The sequence below is a fragment of the Balaenoptera borealis genome, assembly GCF_965194805.1.
Source record: "Balaenoptera borealis genome assembly, chromosome: 18".
Classification (NCBI taxonomy): Eukaryota; Metazoa; Chordata; class Mammalia; order Artiodactyla; family Balaenopteridae; genus Balaenoptera; species Balaenoptera borealis.
Window position 1 is genome coordinate 20282098 of NC_138877.1, and position 25153 is coordinate 20307250.

Below are 25153 nucleotides of genomic sequence, written 5' to 3' on the forward strand. Positions count from 1 at the left end.
GGAATTTGTCTCAGGAATTTACAGTGAAATTACTCTTAGATATTTTAAATAGGGGTGGATTCTAAATTATTTCAGATAGGAAACTACCTTAGAAATATAAGAATCACCACTATAACTCAAAATGCTCCATTTGTGAGAAGACATTCTCAAGAAAGCACTTTATGTTCCTTGGAAAGTTCAGGTTTAATGACAGCCCTTCCACTAAATACAAAGCATTATTCTAAAATGTTTAAACAGCGTCTTTCAAGGTTGAGTCTTAGATGCTACTTTAATAGCATCCATGAAGAATGTAGTTACTTTAAAAGTTTTTTATTTTTTAAAAAAACTTTGACTTTACCCACTGTATATAGAGAACTGGATTTGTAAGAAATATCTCAAGATATTAAGAACCAAATTACTCTTTGGTTTTATTATGTGGGAAAAACAACACACAGTCCTTTAGTCAAACAACTTTGTGATATTTATATTCCATTGCACAGGTATAGATTATACAAATTAGTAATACAAGTTATTTCTTAAATTCCAAACATTTTCTAAAATATTATTACACCAGATGCCTAGGATATTAAAACATCGAGGTGGAAATCATACTCTAAATAGTTAAATATGACACTGAAAATACTACACATTTTAATTAGAGGAAAATTAAAATGTGTGCTCAAATGCTCTAACAAACTAAGTAGCAGGGCAACAACTACAAGTAAGTCACTGTGGTTCATTTTTACGTATGCAGATATATGATTATTAGATAACCCCTCCTCTTGAAAATGCGTAATTAAAACATAAAAATCTGGATAAATGAATTAATGAAATTTAAACTCTTCCTAAGATCTATGGTGAAGTGTACTATTACCTATGACTTCATACAACTACTAATTCAAGATAAAGGACACCACACTTGGAAAGAAAAAAAGATTTTTTAAAGATAATGGTTTTAATTGAGTTAATGAGATGAAAAACAGTGAAGCCCTGTGTTCTACTTACATGAAAGAAGATTTTAAAAAATCACTGCACAAAATACAAAGGGTGGGGTTATGCTGTGGTGTTAAATTTTTCTCCATAATGTTTTTCTTGACTGTTCAAGAACAAATTAAAGTTTCCACAGCAAATTTGTTTTCAAAATGCCGAATCATAGCACAATTGCTGACTTCGCGTTTCTGAATACCTGTTTGGAAGGGAAAATTTTTTAAATTTCGGATTCTTCAGTAATAAGTATTCATGTTAATTTTCACAGTTATTATTTAGACATATAAAAATATTTTACTCTATATTCCATTAACTTCTATAGTTTGATTTTTTTTTTTAACACTGCAGAAAATAATTTCCCTCTCTTTTCTAAACTAAGTATCTTAACAGATGCTAGTAACAATAATAATGCCATACATATAAATTTATGACCTTGAAGGTAGTGGAAAGGTTCTACATCTTGACTGTGGCGGTGATTTGCTGAAACTCAAAACTACACACTAAAAAGGGTGAATTTTATTATACGTAAAATTATGACTTAAAAAAAAACTATGAACCATAAGATCATTTTAAAATGAAAGAAATCAAGCAGCAGGCTTCAGGTGACTCACCAGCCCAGTGTGGGAGAACAGTATTATCAAAAGTGCTAATAGGGCTTCCCTGGTGGCGCAGTGGTTGAGAATCTGCCTGCCAATGCAGGAGACACGGGTTCGAGCCCTGGTCTGGGAGGATCCCACATGCCGTGGAGCGGCTGGGCCCGTGAGCCACAATTGCTGAGCCTGCGCGTCTGGAGCCTGTGCTCCGCAACGGGAGAGGCCGCAATAGTGAGAGGCCTGTGCACCGCGATGAAGAGTGGCCCCCGCTTGCCACAACTGGAGAGAGCCCTCGCACAGAAACGAAGACCCAACACAGCCAAAAATAAATAACTAAATAAATAAATTAAAAAAAAAAAAAAAAAAAAAAGTGCTAACAAAAAGCCAGGAATGCACTTTAACTAGGTGCCACAATTTCAAAGAAATCACACCATAGTGTATCTGCATGGCACTTCTTACTTTCTAAAGCTCTGTCACATGTACTTTCATTTTATTTTTACAACGATCTTGAAAAAAAATGGGGAGATAATGTCATCACGTGAGAAAACAAAGGTTAAGTGATTTGGCAAAGCTACATTAGTTGTGTCAATGCTCTTAATTCTTCAGCCAAATTCCTTTCGAACTAACCTGACTGTGGTTATCTTCAGTGTGATCCCAAAGGCAAACTCTGCTTAGAACCTAGATCCCTGAGCATACAACTGAAGAGCTACTTTAGAGACCCTCTGGATAAGCAGAACCCTTGCACAGTACAGCTCAACCAAAGGGGTAGGATGGAAACGTGGACTGAGTGGCCATATGCAAAGTGAGGTAAGAGCACCTCAAGGAAATGACATTTCACATCCGCCTATTCTATCTGAAAAGAGTGGATTTAGAATTAAGATGATTCTTCAGAAATCTAGAAATACTATACAATGTACAATATAGTTTTATTTTCTCACTCACGGCAAGCGTGTTGGTAACAATGACTAGCTTACATCTAAATCTAATTTAACACAATGAAGTGAAACAAACTTTTTTGGCCAACATTTTAACATTAGAAAGTATTACCTTTAATGGTTTCTCTGCGTTGCAGTTTGTAAGTTTCCTTGTCATGGCACAGTCGATAAATATAGAAACCCAGGTGATCAATGTTTTCAATGCGATCAGTGATGACCATGTGTTCGTGAATCAGATATGACTGAGGCAAATATGTCCCAGCCTACATGTGGAAAAGAATATATTACACAGATATCTCAAAACACACATTGAACAGACAAGGAAAACAGACAAAATTCTTAAGAGATTATAGTATAGAACAGAGATTGGCAAACTACTACCCACCATCTGTTTCTATAAATAAAGTTTTATTGGAATACAGTTGTGCCCATTTGTTTACATATTGTCTATGGCATCAAAACTGATTAGTTGCAACACAGATCTTATTTTTTAAAAGCCTACGATTTATTCTCTGGTCCTTTAGGAAAACTTAAATATAATTTTAGAAATTACATTTTAATTTCAAAATATAAACTACTAAAAGAAAAGAGACAAGGAAAAAAACTGAAACCACAAGTCTTAGTTCCTCGTTGTAAAATGCTTACTAGCCATACTGTCAGTAAGATGGGCTCCTATAGGGCTAATTTCTCAACAAGGAATTCCAAGATGCTGTAATAGCATAAATAATAAGAAGTATTTGAAAGTTTTATACCTTTATGTTAATAAGTAACTCCAATAGGTTCCTGGGTGGCATAACAATGGAAGTGTTCAGAGGAATCACATAGCATTTATCCAGGTTAAGATCTAAATAGGCTGTGAGTTTCTGGGAAGAAAAAGATATATTTTCATTAGATTAATGTACAAATATTACCAATATACAGACAGGCAGCAACTGGATTTTTAAGAATAACTTGTACTATTAGAATGTGTAAATCACTTGCATTTCAACAAATCAAGAATTTGGTGGGGTAGGAATGGAAATAGTAATGGGAGAGGAAATTTTGCTACTAGTAGATACAGTTCTTATCAGATAACAACAAACTATTAAAATTAACTCAAATAAACTATCATCTGATTAAGAGACTTAGTCCCCAGTCCCCTCACTTATAAACCCTAATGCCCTCTAAGGCATCCATCTATTGTATATAAAAATTAACTTCTCTCCTATGCATCTAGAATAGTACTAACTAGTTACTACCATCCATAGAGAACTAAGTCAATTAAATGATTTTGTGTTCTTGTGGTTCAGATGAGAAACCTGATTGAGAAAGACTATCTCATAGGATGGTTTTGAGGATTAAAATGAGTTAAACTAAACCATGTAAACATTTAGATTTCTAAAAGCAATTTAGCAACAAAGGAAGAACAGCATATGGTGTGTATTAAGACAGACAAGGCAAGGGGAAGAAAGGTAGGTTCACTGAGGGTCTGCTTCAGAGAGCCCATCAAATGTTGGAGTTTATCTTGCAGGGCAGAAGAAACCCAAGGCCATTTTTTTTAAAAAGTAAAAAGTAAACCATAAATAGAATAAATTAACAAATACTGAAAATGAAACTACAAAAGTATCAATTAAGGAACTGGCATTCTTTTTACAGTTCAGGGCACCTGGCTCACCTTGTTAAAATCATGAACAATGTTGGCAGGATCACTATCTGCAAACTCTGGCACAGGCACGCTGATGAATTCAACCTCATCTTCCTCAAAGATCTTAATATTTTCCTCAATGGTCTGGTAGCGAGCAGCTGGGGCATCTGCAGAAGGCTCATTTAAGATGACATCATCTTTGATGTACTTTATTCCACAGTAGTAGACGTCATCTGGCTACAGAGAGTTTAAACACTATTTCAGCAATTCAGTGGAAGACAGGTTTTTAAATGTTAAGTATTACTTAAGCTGCCACCTTTACCTAAATAGCATTTTGCTTGCAAACTCTTACTTTTAGATGACAAGTCAGACAGTTTAATTACAGCGTTAACACATTCTTTAAGATCAGGTTTTAAAGTACTGTAAAAAACCGGTTTCAGAAGGAGAAAAGCAGCTGATTTCTCCTTTACTTTCTGTGTTCGACAAAAACAGAATAGAAAAGCAATTATCCATCTGGTGACAAGTAAATTTGAAGAAACACACAGGCCTATTTCTACCTGTAAGCCTTATTTTTATAAAAGAATATATTCAGAAACCAGTAATGTTTTTCTGAAAGAACATACTTTTAAAACTTTTTGATGTGATTCACTGATTACATGATTTTTCTCTTATTAGCCAAAAGAGGGATAGTTTTTCTGAAATTTCCACAGGCATACAAGTAGTTCTGATTTTTCCTTAAAATATATCACAATTAAGTGGAAAATATCAGATTATAGCAAATCATTATAAAGATTTTTTTAAAAAGTACGCATATATAATAAAGATTAGGAGCATATAAAACAATGTTAGGTCAACAAATATCTCTGGACAGTGGAATCGCAAATGATTTCTTTTATATAAAAATACATTTCTTGTAAAAAACTGCATTAGAAGGATGACTAGTATTTCACTAACATCTATCAACATGCCATTATCTCAAAAAATATAGAAAATGAGCACAAAATTTACACATCCTCTGTAGAATATTTCATTTTCTAAATAAAATCTATTTGTCAATAGTTTCTCCAAACTCTGGTATGTTAAAAGAAGTAAACGTACTGAATTATTGTCAGAGAAATACATCACAAAACAGAGATCATAAATCATAATCATTGTAATCAGAAGAAAAAAATGTCTTAATCCACTGAGATTACTATTCTGTAATAAATTATAAACAACTTTTATCCTAAATTACTTCAACATTATTGCTGAAATCACATTCTTAAGAGAAACCAATGACTGGGGAAGAGGCAGAGAGAAGTGGAACCACTATACTCTGGGCCCAGGAGCAAAAGGCTATTGTGGGGAAGACCAAAATGTCTATCAAATTATAGTTTATCAATATGACATTTGAGGCTGGTGTATTTATTCAACTGGCAACTGAGAATACTGTAACTCAGCTATTAATTATGGTAGGAAAATTGAGGGTTAGTCAATTTTGAAAAATCATCCAGCTATCTATACCCTTTAGTCAGCAAAACAATGTTATTCCGCTTTTAGTGACCGTCTAATAGGTTCAGCAAACTTATGCTCAGGAGATTTTTTAACATAACTGTAAAATAAGACCACCACTCTGGCTAAAGGCCACAGACAAAAAGCACAGGCTTAGAACAGGTTTGAGCCAATTTTCTAATACATGTGAAGGAAAGGCAAAAATGTCCCTAGCATTTTCCCACTTACTTGAAGTGCAAAATATTTGTACAGGTATGCTCCTCCTAGAATGACACCTGCAAGCATAAATGCTAGTCCAAAGCACATGCACCAACACCAGGCTCTTCTTTGGCCAACTGGTACCACTTCATCTGGGTCCTAAAATATGAAAAAGACTGATGATCAATATCTTATCTCCAGTCAGAATCACAGAAATGTCAAGCCTGAAAGAAACCTTAATAATTATCATTTTATAAACAAAGATATAAAGACCAAAGGAGTCAGGTCTCTAATCAAAATCCACCCAGGAATGATTAAGTGGTGGTACCAGGACCCAGCCCAATGCCTCCTGAGCTGAGACACCAGTCTTTTGGGAGAGTTCTTTCTTCTAACTTTCAATACCCCACCTGCCACCCATATCTCTAGAGCAATAAATTACATACTCCACAATTTCTATTTTCTGTGCCTAACTTTTAGTGATTAAAATATCTTCTAATATTTAAAAATTCAGAAGAGGCTACAATACAACTTTGTCGTGCAAAATTATGGTGCTGAGTCTTGTGTATTACAATGTCAGGGTATATGAGATTATTTATAAAATTATGTGTTAGCCTGCTGCAGGTAATTAATATTTCATACTAGGTACAAAGCCATTCCTAACCAAACACAAGAAAAATTAGCAGGAAAACTGGGGACAGACCAAATAATATTAAACAGATTCTTTAAACAATTAGAATCTCAAAAAAGTAGGACAAATGTATTTAAAATAATCCTATAATTCCACTGCTCTACCCTAAAGAATCCCAGTTTAACAAAGTTCTTCATTTTTAAGATATCAGTAGAAGCAGTAGAAAATTGAGGAAAGATTTAGTAAGAAAAACTTATTAAGTCAAGAGACGTATAACTAGCACACAATTGTTAGCATTCTGATTTTGACCCCCCTCAAGGAAATAATTTAGCACTGGAACATCATCTAGGGTCAAGACATTCAGTCAGATACACGCCTTGCCCTTCTAACTCAGGCCCTCTACTGTCGCTTCAGAGTTATAGCTAATTTCTTATTTGTGCCCATGTTCATGTGCAAAGAGCTGACAAACAAATGAGATTAGCTGCTGGTGTTATATAACCAGTGGCTCAAGAAATAGTACAGACAGCAAAAGAAAGGCTCCAACTGACTTGAAACCAACATAATAAAAGATGATCTAGTAAGTAGTATGTGTGTACAGCCTTTCAAGTATATAACTCTACCCTTTACTTGGAAAACTCAATATGGGATGGATTAAGGGAGAAAGTAGACTTGACCTACACCTCCATAAATAGGATATAACTTAAAAGTTAGGAAGAAAACCTGTATGAACAATGCTGGATACGGTTGAAGCAAGAATTCAGTGAGGAAAGAATGAAAGCTAAGGTTATGTTTTCAATTCTAAGATAAGGAATTTAAACTTGGTACTACCGGGGAAAAGCCCAAGCCCAGATGTCAGTGTATGGTATGCATACTCAAGACAACAACTACACTGCAAGGAAGTAGTGTGTACTGAGAATAAACCTAGAGGAATTTATCAAGCCATACAAGATACCCATCTGTGAACAGAAAGTTACAAGAATTCCACGGAGTCATAAGGTATTATGAAACCTGAATGATAAAGTACATGTAGTGTTTTGCTTGAGCCCTTGTCTGAGGTAAGAAACAGTTCCTAGCACAATTAATTTTAGGGTGGAGGCAGGGTGGGGAGACGAGAATGACAGATGGAAATAGTCATTTCTAAACATTTGGTATCAGCTGCTGAGACAGTCAAATGTGTGTACAACACGCCCCTGTTTGGCAGGCTCTCTTCACTAGCAGCACTTAAAGGAATAGCCAAAGAGCACGGGCAGACACTCGTAAAAGAATATGCAGCCCCGAACGTTAAATTGATAAGTGTCCAGGCCTTTTGCTCTACCATTTTTAGTAGGTCAACAAACAATATTTTCAAGAATAAATTATAAACGTCTACTATGTGCCAAGAGCTGTGCCAGGACTGGGCATGTAGCCTCTGCCAAGAAAGAGATCGCTCAGATCAGCCTGGAAAACAAATATACAAAAAACATAAATATGCCATAGGCTCTAACAGGAGAATGTAGAAAGCACAGAAGAAGGGATGATTGGGAGAAGACTTCCCAGGGGAGAAAATACTGGGGAAGAATGAAGGATGAATACTTATTACCCATGCAGAAGACAGAGTGAAAGGGCATTATGTGTAGGGCAAAGAATGAATAAAATCATGGGGCCAGAATGCATGACATCTCCACGGGTCACATGTGGTACGGCTGGAGTGCCCAGTATGGTGGTGAGGGGTACAGGGGCGAGAATGGAGAGGTTACTGGGGCAGGTCACAGAGGGACTTTGTGTAACATGCTATGGAGTCTGAATTCTCATGTTCATTCAAAAATCACAACTCAGGACTATGGCAATAAAACAAAAATTTTAAATTTCTCAAGAGAATCTAACTTATAAAATACCTCACTTACTCACAGGTCATTTGTTCAGCACCTCAACCACGTGAACCATGGCTTAAGAATCAGGAAATAAGAGTCTGAATCGCCAAATTACAGACCCAAAGTCCATGCACCACGATCATCTATTTCATAAAAGAGGTATCAGGTCTTCAAAGTCTGCCTAATCTCTTTTTTTCTCTAAATTTCTATAAGGTTAGTATGGTAGCACCAAGCCAACCGTGGCACTTAGTTGGCCCTCAACTAATATTTGATGAGGGAGTAGAATGTAGAAAAAATTTTTTAAAGCTTGGTTATTTATTTTTTTAATGACCCCAAAGTTACGCATCAGCAGCCAGCGTGACAATGAAAGGTGGGGGCAAAATAAGAATTTATGAGGCACAGGAGACTGTGGCTCTTTAGCAAAGAATAGGAGCCCTAAGCACGCAGCCCAGTTCAACATTCAGGGCCTGTTATTTGCAATGCACTGTGCTAGATCCTGTGGGAAATTCAAATGTGATTAAGACATGGTTGAAATCTTAAGCATTTTACAGTCAAAATTAACAGCATGCATGACAAATAAATGACGTTCCTTGCTACAGTCTAAGTCACAGAGAAGGGATTAAAGTATATTCAAGATAGAAATGTTGTTAACCTAAGTGATTTAAAAATGCATTTTAAATGATTAAATTTTAAAACTTGAAAGAGTATACTTAGAGAAAAAAGCCACATGTTAAGATTTAAGAAAAACCCCACATGACCGTCTCAAAATATGTAGAAAATGCATTTGATAAAATGTAACTCCCATTCATAATAAAATCTCTTTGCAAACCAGAAGAGGTGAAATTCTTTAACATGAAAAAGGCTAATGATCAAAAATCTACAGCAAACCTCGTATTTAATGGTGAAACTTCAGAATTAAACCATACCCTTTCAAGTCAGGAATACGAGAATGCCCACTAAAACTGATTCTTGGTTTTCATTCAACATTGTACTAGAGATCCTAGGTAGTACACAAATGATAGAACGTGAACTGATTAAAAGATTAGAAAAAAGAATACAAAGCTGTGATTATATTAAATGATATAACTGTCTATGTAGAAAATCTGAGAAAGTCACATTATTCAAACTAATTAAGAGTTCAGCAAAATTGCTGAAGATCAGTAATTAAAAATCAACTGAGTCAAAGATTTACACATAAATCGCCCTAGCATCATTATTCATAATAGCCCCAAACGAGAAACAACACAACTATCCACTAACTGATGAATGGATAAAAAGTGTGGTATATTCATACTGAATCTCAAAAACACTATAGTGAAAAAAACTCCAACACAGAAGACTACCTATGAAAAGGAAAAACTATAATGACAAAAAACAGCTTAGTGGCTGTCACGGTGAAAGGAAGATGGAAGAGGTATGAGGAAATTTGTTAGGGTGATGGAAATGTTTCATATCTTGATTATGGTGGTGGATACATGACTATACAATGACCATAAATTCAATCAAACTGTACACATAAAATAGGTGCATTTTACTGCATGTAAATTTTATTTTAATATGGGGAATGAGAGAAAAAAATACCAACTGAGTTCCTATATACCAGGCAACAAAAGAAAGTCTAACAACACCAAGTGCTGGAGAAAGTGTGGAACAATGGGAATTGAGGACTTTCGCACAGTAGACAGGAGCTGGTACAAATGTTTTGAATAACAATTTGGCAGTACCTAATACAATTAAAGATACATATATCTTATGACCCAGTAATTCCATTCCTAATAACATAACCCTAGATAAACACTTCTGTACACAAAAAGAGGCTCAATAATGATTACTGCAGAATGGTCATTAAGAAAAAAAACTGGAAATAACCTAATGTCCACAAGTAAAGAATAAAGTATTATGGGCTCATATAATTAAAGTCTAAATGAAACCAACTAGCACTGTTGATTTTGAGATTAATCTCAGAAACATAATGCTAAAGCAAAAAAAAAGTCAAGTTGGATAAAAAAACCACCATATATTGAAGACTTAAAAAACATAAAAGGAAAAAAACATATAAATGGTACTACAAATTCTTTGTTTTTGTATGCTTGGATTATTTCATAATTAACAACAAAAATCATAAAAATCATAAGAAAAAGGAAAACCACTCATGAACAAGAGCAACTTCACTGGGATATATAACTTTACTTGGCCTAATTTAAAACAAGTCATAGACATTTCCTCCCCTTGTACTGCAATAAAACTGGTGCACCTTAAATGATGCTGTTAAGGTAAAAGAACTCCCACAGGTGCTGTACAATTATCACCTCATTAATCTTTCTAAAACCTCAAGTTTTTACCCCAGTTTATAAATGAAGACGCTGAAGCACACACTGGCCTATAATCACCCCTCAACAGTAGGTATAGAAAGAAGCGGCTTCAAAAGCATTCTCACTCTTGCACTGTAGTAATTTCTGGTTCAAATAAATCTTATCATATGATAATAAAATTACTTAACCAATTATATCTTAAGCAAAATGAAGAGTAAATTCTGTTCTGGTACTTCAATTAGTTAAGAATTAGGTCACCTCAATCAGTTCCCTAAGAGGCTTCCGTAAATGTGCTTCAATTATAACTTAACCCAGACAAAATGCAAGGGTTTTCATATAATTTTTATTCTGTGCCCATACTAACAACTCACACTTCACGTCCTCTGGCATCTCTATGTAAGCCTTCTTTGTAGAATGAATGAAGAGACACTTTTTCAGAGCTCCCAGACATACTATTTTGCATTATTAGAGCAAATGCAACAACACCACTTTAGGAACCAGAATACTAAAGAGGAAAATATCTCTTAGGGTTAAAAATCGTATTACAAAAAAGAAAAAGAAAAAAAGAGATGGCATAAAACACTTTATATTTAAAAACAGAAATACAGAAAAGAACCAATACAATTTATTCAACTCAGAGTAGCATAAGCTACTGAACCTTCAGAAATAGACTTATTTAGAAATATGTACTTTTTAAAACACATTCAGTAATATCAGTAAATAGGGGATGCACAGGCCAGCTGCCCATAGATGTGTTGTTTGGCCTGTACACTGTTTTACAAAATACAGAATTAGCTGCCAACATTAAAAATATATATAATAATTCAAATTTTCACAGATTTCTCATCCATGTTCTAGTTTGCTCAACTCCTCCCTCATCATTTTTCTTCCTAGTGAAGACCAAACATACCAAGTACTTTCCTACAGTGTTGCTTGGTTTTGAACCTTGATCTTCATTTCCAGCTATGACTGGGTATGCTTCCTTCTGAGAACCTAATTTTAAACTACTTCTCCATATAAAAGGATTTTGAGTTCTGGGTTTTAGAGACTGGATTAATATGGTGAATAAAGCAGCTGAATCCTTTAAATGACAGAACAGGTATTCTTTTGCAAAGAACAAATCCAAGCATGAATGGCATAAGCAAACCGAAAATGGTGACAGAAGCTGGGATTGGAGCTCAGAAAAACCACAGCCCAAGAGCTATGGGAATCAAAGATGTTCCAGACAACACCCAGTTCTCCGGACAGAGAGAAACAATGAGAATGAAGGAAAACTACTCAGGGTATAATACCATCTGTATGAGGTTCTGGCTAAAGGTAAACTATAGGAACAGAAAACTGGGACAGGTGTGAGACCCAGGACTGACTACAGAGTGATATTAAAGAACATTTTGGGGTGAGGAAAATATTCTGCATCTTGACTGCAGTGATTACACAAGTGCATGTATTTGTCAAAATTAACAGAACAGTATAAAGCTAGAAAGTCTGAAAATTTCAGTATGTAACTAATACTCCAGTATATTCGAATTCCTCTCCTTTCCCAACTTCTGAAGAGCAAGGAGAGTGTTTTTTCCTAAGAGCCCATTAAATGATACTGAAGAAGAAAAAGATATAAACCTTTAAGAAAGATAAGGATGAAAAGATTGATAGCAGACAAGAAATGTCAAAATTTTGGAGGATGGGAAACAGACAAGTGGTATTTTAACTTCTCTGTCTCAGTCACCTCATCATTAATGGATTAATAATAGCACCAATCTCATAGGGTTAGTGTGGGGATTAAATGAGGAAATACAAGTGAAGTATTTAGATCACTGCTTGGCACACAATAAATAGTAAGTGCTAAATAAGTGATAGCTACTAGTATCCCCACCACCATCTTACTTAGCTGGGAAAGGTAAGCTGAAACAGGTATCTTCTGGGGGTAAAGCCAATAAAAAGCAATCTACACCTTTTGTTTTTTAATATTCCTTCTTTTTTCCTTTCATAATACTTTATTGATGCACAGAAATAAATTTAACTTGTTAAAATATACTCATTAAATTAATTAAAATTGCTTACAAATAAACTCTTAAAATATGTTCACCCTTAAAAAAACAAACAAACAAAAAAGCTATCTACAGCAAAATACTGAAAAGGCCAATTAAAAAAGGCATTACTGGAGAGGAAAAGAAAATGACTTCCTATTCCAATAAGAATTCAAAAATAAAAACCTTGGTCATCATTTAAGATCTACTTAAAAAAATTTCCAAAATGTTCTCCTAACTATACTCTTTGAACCACAGAACTTACACAGGCAATCGCTCCAACTGATTACCATCATGTAGGATTCCAGTGCCATCCATTTACCACTGGTACATGTTCTATTCAGCTGGCTTCTACATTAGTTTTCTTTTCCCAGCATGGAAAAAAGCAACAAAAAGACATGATCCAGCAACCTGTTCACCATTAATAGCATTAATTCATTACCAAATATATTCTGCTATATGTAAAACACAAAAATCTATGGCTAAGAAGCTAAAAATCTATAAAGACACCAAACATTTGTTTGCATTTTCTCTTGCTCATTTAAATCAGTAATCTGAATTTTATTTTCTCATTTGACTTTTCAGGTAAGACTGATACTATCTCAACTGTGGTGAGAAAGTCCACATGAGAAATCTTATGTCTGAAATGCAAAAAGGGAGCAGCTTTCCAAGTGATTGGCATTATATGGATATTAACGTTACTGCATTATTTTACGCTTGGAACAGGGACAGATTTTTAAAAAGAGAAACTAATCTAAAATTACAACGTCAGGACTTCCCTGGTGGTCTAGTGGTTAAGAATCCGTTTTGCAATGCAGGGGACGCCAGTTCGATCCCTGGTCAGGGAACTAAGATCCCACATGCCGCAGGGCAACTAAGCCCGTGCGCCACAACTACTGAGCTCCCGCGCCTCAACTACAGAGCCTGCACGCTCTGCAGCCCGCACACCACAACGAAAGATCCCGCGTGCCGCAACCAAGACCCAACGCAGCCAAAAAATAAATAAATAAAATAAATAAATATTTTTAAAAATTAAAATAAATAAATAAAATTACAATGTCTACAAAACCAATTTCTCATTAATGTCCTTTTCTGTTAACAAATCCTACGATACACAAGCAGCAAAACAGGAATAAAAAAATTAAAATTTTAAAGTCATTGCCTAACAGTTTAACTACTGTGAGAAATATGAAATCTGAACCAAATTACTGGCATTATATAAAATTAGCACATGCCTAGGTTTAAAAAAAAAATAGGCCAGAACTATAAAAAAAAAATCAGGCTGTAAATGCTTTTAGTGCTGGATTGTAATTTAATCACTTTTTACATCATTAGGGGCAAGCAGAGTATCTGGTACATAGCAGAATATTAATATAGGAAAACCTTAAAAGTCTTCTGTTCTTTTTCCTACTTACTAACGTTTTAAAGGATGACCATCATTTAAATATAGCGTTTATTCAATCTACACTGAAGAGAAGTGTACTAATGATAATACTTTATGAAATTTCATCAGGTTTTCCAATTCATATTGGTGAGATTAAACAACAGCGTTATATACAAATGATATTTACCGTTAATAACAGCCTTTACTAGGGATAGATAAATTGGTCAAGATAGATTTCTTCTGCCACTGACTGAATCATGAGTTCATATTATTCCTAATAAGAATATCAACCGTCTTCCTAAAAATTTTAAGTATGATAGGAATGCTCTACTCTATAATTCATCATAAAATTATGTCTCAAGATTAGAGGGGAAAAAAAGCAAACCTGTTCTGGACTCATTTTTGTATAAATCTTGGATTTTAATGTCATTCAACGAGATAACTATACATTTGTATTCAAATGAGTCATTCCATGTAAAATGCAGAACTTCTGCAGAGAAAATTCCAAGTATATCTTCTAAAAACATTAATTCAAATGTAGAAAGTTACATCTCCCATCCAAGTTTAGAAATTTGAAAGTTATACAAAATGACTATTAGAAAAAATAATTCCAGTTCTTGAGATCAGAGATATTTGTCTCTCTACAGTGAACGTGTAAAAAGTGCTTTGAACCTATGCCTAGCACCAAATGCATGTACAATAAACACTCAATAGTCATTTATCTTGCTCCCTTATTCTACCACTCTCCTCACCCTTGGATCCAGGGGGTTGTTTTCTTGTGAAAACAGACACAGATGTTTAAGTAGGCTGTGATTAATTTGGTTTACATGGTTGGTCTCTCTGAGTTACACCAGGGGCCTCCTGAAGGTTGAGGTGTTTAGTGAATTTTAAATCCCTAGTATATGGTCTGGCCATGCAGGAGGTGCCTCTGAATATGTGATCAGTATACTTCTCAGAAAGAAAAGCTCCTGCATGCAAGAGCCATGAAAGCTCATTTAGTCCAATACATCATTTTACAGATAAATATAATGAGGCCCAGAGAAGTTAAATAAAATTATTTGTACTGTATCACCAAATAAGGCCTGAATATCATCTGACTCCTTGTGCACCTTAGGGAAGGAAAATTATGGAGCTATTAGGTCAGTGACCTACCTAAATAATAGGTTAGGCAAATTAACTCTGGTAATAAGTGAAGTGATACCATGTTACAACTGGATAACACTCATATCCAACCAGAAACGACATAGCCTAGCCTGAGTGTCTACAGATTTTTCCTATCGTAATAGGTTTACTTAAATTGAGCCACACTCATAGTAAGCACTATGTGTTAACCATTACAACAGTAGTGTTAGTATTATTAATATGTTGACAAAATTAATAGAATTTTTCTCTATTATTCATCAAATTACAAAGGATAGTAACAAAAAGTATTAAAATCATATGCACATGAAGGACAAACAATAAAGAAAAATAACTCAGACACACTAGTATATAAGCATTTCAAAATCAATGAAAAAGGCAAGATATTGTTACAAAAATGAACCTAAGTTAGAGGAATAAAGCCACAAAGCAAAAACAATGAAGTTGGTAGTGAGTAAGTTGTCTCTAAAATTACTCATGAAGAAGACAATTTCGGAACATTAAAAAGGGAGACAAGAAGATGCCTCTTTTTAGGTCATCCTGTCTGACCTTAAATTGGTGTTAATAAAAATGCACAGAGTTTCCATTATTATCTATTGTTATCATTAAGCCCATTTTTAATGTTAAAGAAAATATTCTAATAAATCTTAAAGCTATGAAGACAGCTGAGTTGAAAGTTCTATTATTGATTTCCAGTTAAATGGTTATCTTTACCTCCTCCTGAAAGCTCAACAGAGTGATAGTAAAGGGATAAATAAACCTTAAGCCAGAAAATGGAAATGACAGAAAACGAAGTATGTCAGTAACAATTTTGAAAGCTGAAAGCATAAGGAAAAAAATCTCAAGCTTCTAGAGGAAAAACAAAACAAAACTGGTCATAGTCAAAGAACCAGGAATCAGAATGGCATCAGACTAGAAGATAACGGAGCAATGCCATCAAAATGCTGAAAGAAAATTACTGCGAACCTAGAATTTTATGCCCAGATAAATTATCAATTAAATGTGAAGACAGAGTAAAGACTCTCAGACGAGTAAAGTTTAAAAAAAAATTGAGCTCAGATGCTTTTTCTTGGATTTATAAAACATAAGTAAGATCCCACTTAGGATGGGGGCAAAGGCAGAACAATTCCAGGATAATAATTACTCTCAGGACATCTGTGTAGCAACATACCTAGAATACAACTAGTCTGGGTGGAAAGACTGAAGAATGACAAATGAAATATCGCCAAGAAAAATATGGAACTCGGTAAGTTATCTGATAAGTTTGTAGATACAAAAGGCAATTATACTGCTGTCAGAGAGTATGTGGATGAATTAGCAATACATAGAAAATTAAGCAATCCTCCCCCTTGACCCAAGAAGTCAATTATCAAATTCAGGGGAAATAAAAATGGTTTTGTACAAGAAAGGAAGTAGAATAAGTTATACTACTTACTTCAATGTAATGCAGTATAACTACATTAACTAGTAGTTATACTGCATTACTACTTACTCTGTGTAAGTTTCATGTCAATTATAATAAAACCATGGACTATCAATTTAACCAGACATTACTATAACTATACTAGGAGAACAGATTATGTATATACCATGTAAATATATAGAAAAGGCTAAATATTCACTTTCCATATTAGGAAGCCAGTAGGTAATATCTAAAATTGCAAAAAACACAAATGAAAACAAAAACCATGAAACAGCAAGTACTTAGAGTAGAAGTTCTCCAAATGTGCTCCAGGGACACCCTTTCAGGGGATCCACAATGTCAAAACTATTTTCATCATAAAAATAAGACACTTGTTTCCTCCATTCTCATTCTCTGGGCAATGTACAGTGGAGTTTTCCAGAAGCTAAACGTGTGATAGAGCACAACAGGCTGACGGCAGAAGCTGTCTTCTATTAAGCTATTCAGTAAAGAACACTGCAAAAATGTAAAACAATGTTGTTCTTACTCTTCTTAAAATGTATTGGTTATTTGTAAATTTTTATTATTTACAAATGTTATTCAGGTTAACATGTTATAGGTTCATTATTATTTTAAATCAGTAAATATTGTTTTAATTTTGAATACAGTAAATATCAATAGATACAACCTACAAAAATCAAAAGCTCTTTGGGGTCCTCAACAATTTTTAAGAGTACAAAGGGGTCCAGAGACCAAAAAGTTTGAGAACCACTAATTTAAGAAGTGGGTTCCAAAAAAAAAAACAAGTGGGTTCCTCAGAGATAGGGCAGGACTAGTATCTGCATTTTAAAACTAAGTTAATACTTTGATTAAACCCAAAATTAGATTTATAAAATTCTGTCAACATCTATTACATCATGAGAAATATACTTGTATACAAAAATGGACATAGCTACTGAATGCTAAGGATTTTTAAGTTGCAGGAACAGACCCTCACCAGAACACCTTGGGGAAACGGGGTGTTATTTATCAACAATCTTATTATGTAACTGACATGTGAGGCAGGGATAAGCAGTAATAAGAACACAAGAAGTAATATTCCAAAACAAGCATGATGAGGGGGGGAAAAGTGGGACTTTTAAAAGATAGGGATGGGGAAAAGCACTAACATTTAATTGAGTTTCTATGAACTAGGGACAGTTAATTCCATCACAAGAACACTATAAGGTTGGTACCACTATACTATTCTACAAATGAGGAAACTGAGGCTTGGGAGGTTTCCAGACTTGCCCAAGTTATCAGATCCAGGTAACAATATTAACTTTTGCCAGTAGGATCTAACACTATGTGAAAATAGTGTTAAGTCTGAGGTATTAGTTTATAAAAAACAATACAAAATGAATAAATGCTATGCTTCATTAATTTTCTACTTCTATCTTGAAGTCTACTTCTAGAAATCTTTAAGATGTAGTAGTGCCAAATAAAAGTTTGAATTGTTAAAAAAAAATAAAAAGATGTAGTAGTAATAATAGCAGCTAATATCTATTCAGTCTTACTCTGTTCCAGGCATTGTGATCAATTTTTTAAAGATTATCATATTTCCCAGTTAGCTGATGGAGAAACAGAGAGTTGGAATAATTTACCCAAACTAACACAGTAAGTCGTAGAGATAGTATCTAAATCCTAAAGCACAAACTGCATAGTCTGACTTCTCAATAAGTAGACAGTGTGGTTTCCTGAACTATACCCCTTTTTGGAGTGAGGGAACTAGGCCAAATGAGAGAAATTGATTATTTTCCCCCAACCATTTAAAAATATAAAAAAATCGTTCTTAGATCATGGGTTATACAAAAACAGGCAGCAGGCCACAATTTGGACACCTGGGCCATAATTTGCCAGCCCTGCTCTCCACTGTAAAGGAGACTGTATAATGGTGGCCTATGTCAGTCTTCAGTGTTTCTGCCTGAAATTCTGGTATGAATTAGTTGTTAATATTGAAAACTCAAGTTTTAAATAAAAACCCTGATTGCAGCTTGCCTTTAAAAACTGGAGGATGAAGCAACACTGGATCCTTTTTTTTTTTTTTGATGAAAATGAAGAATATTCTAAGTTGTTTAATATGGGGGGGGGGGGGGGGAAAGCCTAGCTTCACTGTATCATTTGCTTGGGCCCAGGAGCACTGAGTTTGCCGTCTCTGCTTAACATGCCTAACACTGCCCCAGATGGGATTGGGAAATTTTTTCCTAGCACTAATATGAAAGCAAGGTAAAATAAATTGAAGAGAAAGCTATAAAATGAAAAATTTTTTAAACTGACATGGTATATATAGCAGAAAAGAAATACTAGAGAGACCGGCTGACAAAATGAATCTTAAGAAATGCAGACCTAGGGAGTTCGCTGGTGGCCTAGTGGTTAGGATTCTGGGCTTTCACTGCCGTGGTGGCCCAGGTTCAGTCCCTGCTAGGGGAACTGAGATACTGCAAGCCATGCGGCTTGGCCAAAAATAAATAAATAAATAAAATTTGTAAAAAATAAATAAAAATTGCAGACCTCGGTGGACCAAGTCTTAAAGTCATTTTTCCCAGCATAAAGAGGATTCTTCTTCTGGGCGTTGCAGTAAGTGATCTACTTAACAATGCAACTTACCTTTTTGGTTTTTATATTAAATAATTTTAAACATCATAATCATATTTAAAGCAGAGAAAACAATCCAAGATTTAAGCTTTATTCTTAACTCGTTATGCAAAACATTTAAGTCTTGAAAAGTAATTTTGGCATTAAAAGTTAAACATTCAAATATACAAAACTCCATTAAAACTTCTCATTTTTTAAAGTATGAAATTCAACTATGCCAAAAAAGGCTTATGCAAATATTTCAAAATCTTAAAGTATTAAATACCTAACGTCATACTTAGTGTCAATTTCCCAAATAAACTCCCTACATATTTAACTTGAAAATGTTTAGGATTTATAAACTGCAAATTTAATTTCAACATTAATTTCTCTTCTGACAAATATATTTTAGCTTTAAGTCATATAATTACTGCTAGAAACTTATCAACATGAAAAGATAAACATTAAATGAAAAATTAGAACATCCCTCTATCATAAAAATAGTAATTTCTTCATTTCTGAAACTCAAGATTGAAAGTCTTCTGCATAAGAATAAAAAGTCTATGTTCATTCTTACTTACTTTTCCCCAAATGGCAGAATTATAGAAATACTTCATTAAGTTCTTTCTTTTCCTCTAATCAATTAAAGAGCTCAAAAGAAACTTCAATTGTTTAAAAACAATTTTATTCAATTGTTGGTAACATATAAAATAGAGGATTATACTGTAGATTTCTTTAAAGCTATTAAGTACACGTATCATAAATACTGATTAAAAGGGATAATCACAATTAAATGATTTTCTTAATGATGTTCTTAGTGTCATATCTATAATAAAATTTCTAATTTTCAACTTTCAGTTGCCTACCCTATAAAACTTTCACTGTTAAGCTCTGTGCAAGAAAATAAGAGACCCAAGGAAATAACTCTACACATAAGCTTCTTGAAAACATGGCTCCAGTGTTGCTACTTTCTACAGCATTTTGACAAAAACCACCACATTCAGAAATTCAGCATTGTCAAATCCTTTATTTTAACAGGCAGCAGTTATGGCCTGAAAAGCCTTTGATGGCAAAGTCCTTAACTCCTTTAGTCTAAGCTCTAATAAAAAGTGACAAGTTTACCGAAAAGTTTAAGAGGATGCATTCACCGATGTCATTTTGAAAAGACACAAATTTTTCTGGCTCTTCCTCTACTGACACTATGACATACAAAGGAGTCCAAGAAGTTTTAGTTATACCATGAATTCAGAAAGTATTTTCCTTTTGGAAAAAAGAAAATGACTTTTAAGTAGACACTCCAGATATTTAAGTTATGGTATGGGAGAACAAATAAATAAAATGTCCCACCTTACATCAAGCTTTAGCAATACATAATGAAAACTTCTAAAGTTAAATTCTAAATCAATTTAAATAGGCCTGTACCATGTGTTTCAAGAGATATTTCTGATTAAAATAATACTTCTATTCACTTAAACCTCATATATGGCAGAGCTGATATTCCATAACGTCATACAGGTTTATGATTTTGCCAAGGATAATACACTTGCTTCTATCTAGTCCGGAGAAAATAAGTTTAAGATGACACTGGGAAGACCCCAAGCAGGTAACCTCCAACTGCACAACATGCAATTTTGTCCACCCTCTGCAGCTGCAGCAGCCCGTGAGGCGTGTGTACACACAAGGTCCTGCCAAGTCACTTGGTAGGCACAGGGGCAATTAATTTGTCTCCCAGCACTAATCCCTCACTTCAGATATCAATATCCTCATGAAGAACTAAAATGCAGTGACTGTAAAGTTTTTGCTGGCCAATGTTTACAGACACTAAATTACACAACTAGGAAATCATACGCACTTTTGTTAAAGGGAACCAAGCTCCCCATCCCTTCTGTAAACATCAAAACATTTCAGTAAATGTCATCATATTTTATGTTCCTTCTCCCCTCTACCTCCCCAAAACCAGAAAATACAATGAAAACCAACACCACCAGAAGGCAAAATTACCAGTCCTGTTTATGCAAACAGAAATGCCAGAAAGTGTAAAGAATTAGGATCCAAGTAGCCATTTTGTGACGGGTAACTCAGAACTTACTGGGTTAGTAGTCTTTCACTTATGCTTCCATCCTGCCCCATCTTTTCCGCTCCACGAGCATTTTACTTTTCCTTTTAAGGAGGTCTGCAACTACAACTACGATGCACACCAGAGAAGAGGCAACACTATTTATCAGCAAAACAACTTGCAGGGATACCTATGAAGCAAACTTGAGCTTCTTCGACGCCTGAGATCGGGAAAGGCATTTCATAATTAGGCATGACAACAGAAGGAGTTACTGACAACTACTGTTCTACAGTGAGGTAACACAAAGTGAAAATTTAGTGTATTACATAATACCTCTATCTACCTCCTTTCTCTGTGACCCATGGCTACTTAATATGAGGAAGGAATGTAACATGCTGAACATGGGGAGGAACAAAGGGAACAGTCTGGTTAGGGTGAGGAGGTAGTTGTTATTTTTTCCACAGTTAAAACAATTTGATTCCTGCCAAATATAATTATGTAATTCTAGCATTTTCATAGAATTTTAAAACTGGAAGAGTCCTTTACAGACCATCTGCTGCTACCCTGTCATCTTACACATAAAGAAATCTAAAAACTTAAGCCCAAGATCAAGCAGTTGTGTAATGACAGAACTGGGACTTCCGACTCAGGACATAAAGTATTTTCTTTGATATTTACATATATATAACAATTTTCCAAAGTTCAAAGTAGAAACACAAACATTCATAAATGAATTGCTGCCTCTAACATAAAACATGCATATAATTTCAAATTCACCTCTATTAAACAAAACATAGGGGAAAATGTAGGGCAAGAATAATAAATAGCAAGCTAGTTGAGGTAATATAATCAACAGACATGGCTGTTGGGAATAATAGCTACTGAAAAGACAAGATTGAAAAATGGGACAATGGAGCTGTTTCCAGAGAGTCCTCAACCGGCAGTGAGAAAAGAGCTAAAGAAATAGCAAAAGACAGGAACAGTGTAAAAGTGCTGGAATGCCTGTTACATAAGCCAGCTGACTGGAGTGATAAGAATTCTTATGGCATAAGGTCTGAAGAATCTGCATTTTTAAACCAGAATCCCAGATGATATCAGGTGATCCTTAAGAGTACATTTTGAGAAACAATGGTTTTCGGGATATTGTGGTCTAGGAGAGTTAAAGATACTCAAAATTCTTGTTCAGGAGTTCTGGCCCGTAACTAGCTCAACTGGATCCTCTCCACCAACCAGGCAAGGAAATGCCCCAGGCAAACACAGGAAGGCTGATTCTGTGCAGAAACCAGGGAGTCAAACTCAGTAGTTCCCCAGCACAGTCACCCCAAGGAACCAGGGAACATTAAGGAATCACTGACCCAGCTCTAAGAGATCGTCCACAAATGTCTGTTATTAAGTAAGGTTTTCATTTACTGTTAAGTGACTGATTATAAGGATTCTACTTTTAATGTAGAGCAGTATTTTGTCACTCACTTAAGAAAAGAAGTCTTTGAGCTTATAGCTAGAAAAAGAATTAGTCATTTTGTATCTGCCAGTTCATCCATGACTGCTATGTGGTTTACAAAGGAAGACTCTGGCCCTCACAGCTTTGTTCCAGTATTTTTCTTTGGCTATGGGGATCTGAGAAAATAGAAACAGAAAACATAGCACAGAGCTATGAATGGTTACTTTTTTTACTGCTGTTAGGACCATAGTATTTGAATATGGTGAAATTGTGAGAAATTCTGAGAATCTGAAAACAGGGTCACCATTTCAGAAATGACAGTAAATGCCAAAAGTCAGATTTAAACCTGCCCAAATTATTTCTGATTTTTGTCCAGAGTTTCAAATCTCCTTCACTACAGGAACAGGGAAAAGCCATCTGAAGTGACATCATCCAATCCTTTCTCCCTCTCTCTTTTTTAATGGGAGGAGTTATATTTGTTCATAGGATTTTTTAAAAGACAAATAATAGGATTAAAATCTATCTAATCTCTATATACGTATTTCAGTCTGTTATGACTGAGTACTTGACTATCAACTTATTCTAGGTACAATGAATGTTAGATAAACATAGAGCTAAGATAATAATTTGCTGCTGGAATTATCCTCTGTGGATTCCAAACATTTTCTCTTAAGACCAAGACAGTTTACAATGGATTCAGGAAAACAATACCAATACCAAAACTCTAATTCCTTTTAGGGAATCAGTCCACTTCCTATTTCAAGGCAAGACCGTCATTTAAAAGTCAACCCCTGACGTTTGTGTTTTTAACTAGAACATTTCCAAAAAATAAGTACAGGCACGTCCAGATTAACGTTGTATTTTCAAACATTTTTTACAGTGTGTTTTCCAGTAGTAATTTTCATTAGATCATATAAAAAACAACGCTTATTACTCAGACTTGCACAAATTATTAGTTTTTTTAAAGTTAGAACTAAGTTTACCCTACTCATAACAGGTCTTGAAAAATGCTAACGAAAAAATTAAAAATTACGCAACATAAATAACTTCTACAGGATTAAATTTTTGCAGCCTAAAGAAGATCTGGTAGAAAGAGGCTGTGAGGATTTCCTTTTTATTCAACTTCTGAGACAATTACAATCATATCTTAAATGAGTATTATTGTAAACCACTAAAACTTAGCACAGTAATGGTCCCTCTCCTGATTTTTTGCTTAGCGCTAAAAGGGGGATTTTGTAAAATAAAGGACAATTTTAAAAGGGACGTAAGGCAAGTTTGTTACATTTAGTTTCACTTAGCGTAAGGGACTCTCGTTAAGATACTGATATCATTTAAAAGTCAATTGTCGGTTTTACACAGACATCCACATAGTAATTAGTGATCTTTACCGGGAATAGTCGTTTTAATTATAAAATCAACAGCCAGAACCTACTCTGAGCAGACCGTCACCTGGCTTTTTCCTCTCGCCCGCTCCCTCGCCCCCTCTCTCCCTCCACAGACCCCACGGTGAAGTTCACCCGCCAATACCGAAGGGCCGTGGAAAAAGAGGAGGTAAAGAAGAAAATGCTTTTAAAATTAACAGGCTTTTACAGTAGCCGGAGTTAGTGCAAGGGCTGTTCAGCCTAGAAACGAAAGTAGGAAGCGACAGAGGTGTAGGCTTGTAATGATGTCAGCCATTTTAGGCACATTATACTGGGAGGAAGTGCCAAACTCCGCTGTTGTTTTTGTTGTTTTGCATGCCGCCGCCGGTCTCCAGATCGACCGAACCCAGTCCTGGCCCCGCGCACATTCGCGGACTGCACCAATGACCGTGCACTCGGCACCGTTCTCCAATCCTCCTCCCCGCAGGCCTCCCAAGCTCCCTATCCCGCGGCAGCCGCCGCTTTCTGCACACGCACTTTCTTACAAAGAAGCTGCGCCGGACAAGCAAGGGGAGCGGCCCGAGAAAAAGGAGAGCTCGGCCCTCTCGGGGACTCTGTCCCGCGCCCCGCGCCGCTTCGGGCGCAGAGCCGCACCGGCCCCGCGCAGCTCTCCCGCGGGCCCAGAGCCCACTCCTCCGACCCCCTGGCCCTCGGACCTTGCAGTCCACGGCGACCGCGTTGTGGGGGATGATGAGCGCCTCCTCGCCGCTCTTGGGCTCGCCCTTCTTGGCCTCCTTCTGGGCCAGAGCCGAGTTGAACGTCACCTTCACCATGGCGCGGCCTGGGGCGCCCTCGGAGGGCGGCGGTGGGCTAGGGGCGCGGGCTGCGGGCTCCTGGCTGCGGCTGCAGCCTCCTCGGCCGGGCTCCGAGCACGGCTAAGCTGCGGCGGCGTGGGATACTGCGGCACCAGCCCTGCAGCCTCGCAGCTCCCGGACGAAGGCAGAGACCGTTCGCTTTCCTCCGGGGGCGGGGCCCGAGGAGGGCGGACGGGGGTGGTGGGCAGGGGGCGGGGCCGGAGGGGGCGGGGCGGGGTCCTACGGGCGGACCCGACGTGCAGATCGGAGCGGAGTCAGAC

General features: G+C 36.0%; 1 protein-coding gene and 1 long non-coding RNA gene across 10 annotated transcripts in view; one reads left to right on the forward strand and one right to left on the reverse strand.

The window, feature by feature from the left end:
* Positions 1-25153, forward strand: part of LOC309615691 — a 132997-nt gene that overhangs the window by 41852 nt on the left and 65992 nt on the right. For 2 of the 9 annotated variants that reach the window (XR_014236972.1, XR_014236976.1), the window contains exon 4: positions 8325-13200. The exons of 2 other annotated variants lie outside the window; for them this stretch is intronic. This is a non-coding gene — a long non-coding RNA (uncharacterized lncRNA). 5 more of the 9 variants (XR_014236973.1, XR_014236977.1, XR_014236970.1 and 2 more) reach the window with 4 other exon arrangements.
* On the reverse strand, positions 914-25011 carry ITM2B (integral membrane protein 2B). The gene is made up of 6 exons (XM_082365703.1): positions 24735-25011; positions 5838-5966; positions 4149-4355; positions 3247-3357; positions 2607-2757; positions 914-1165 (listed from the first exon to the last, which is right to left on the reverse strand). Exons 1-6 carry the CDS (start codon positions 24849-24851, stop codon positions 1080-1082), a joined length of 801 nt encoding a protein of 266 aa, XP_082221829.1. The 5' UTR covers positions 24852-25011; the 3' UTR covers positions 914-1079.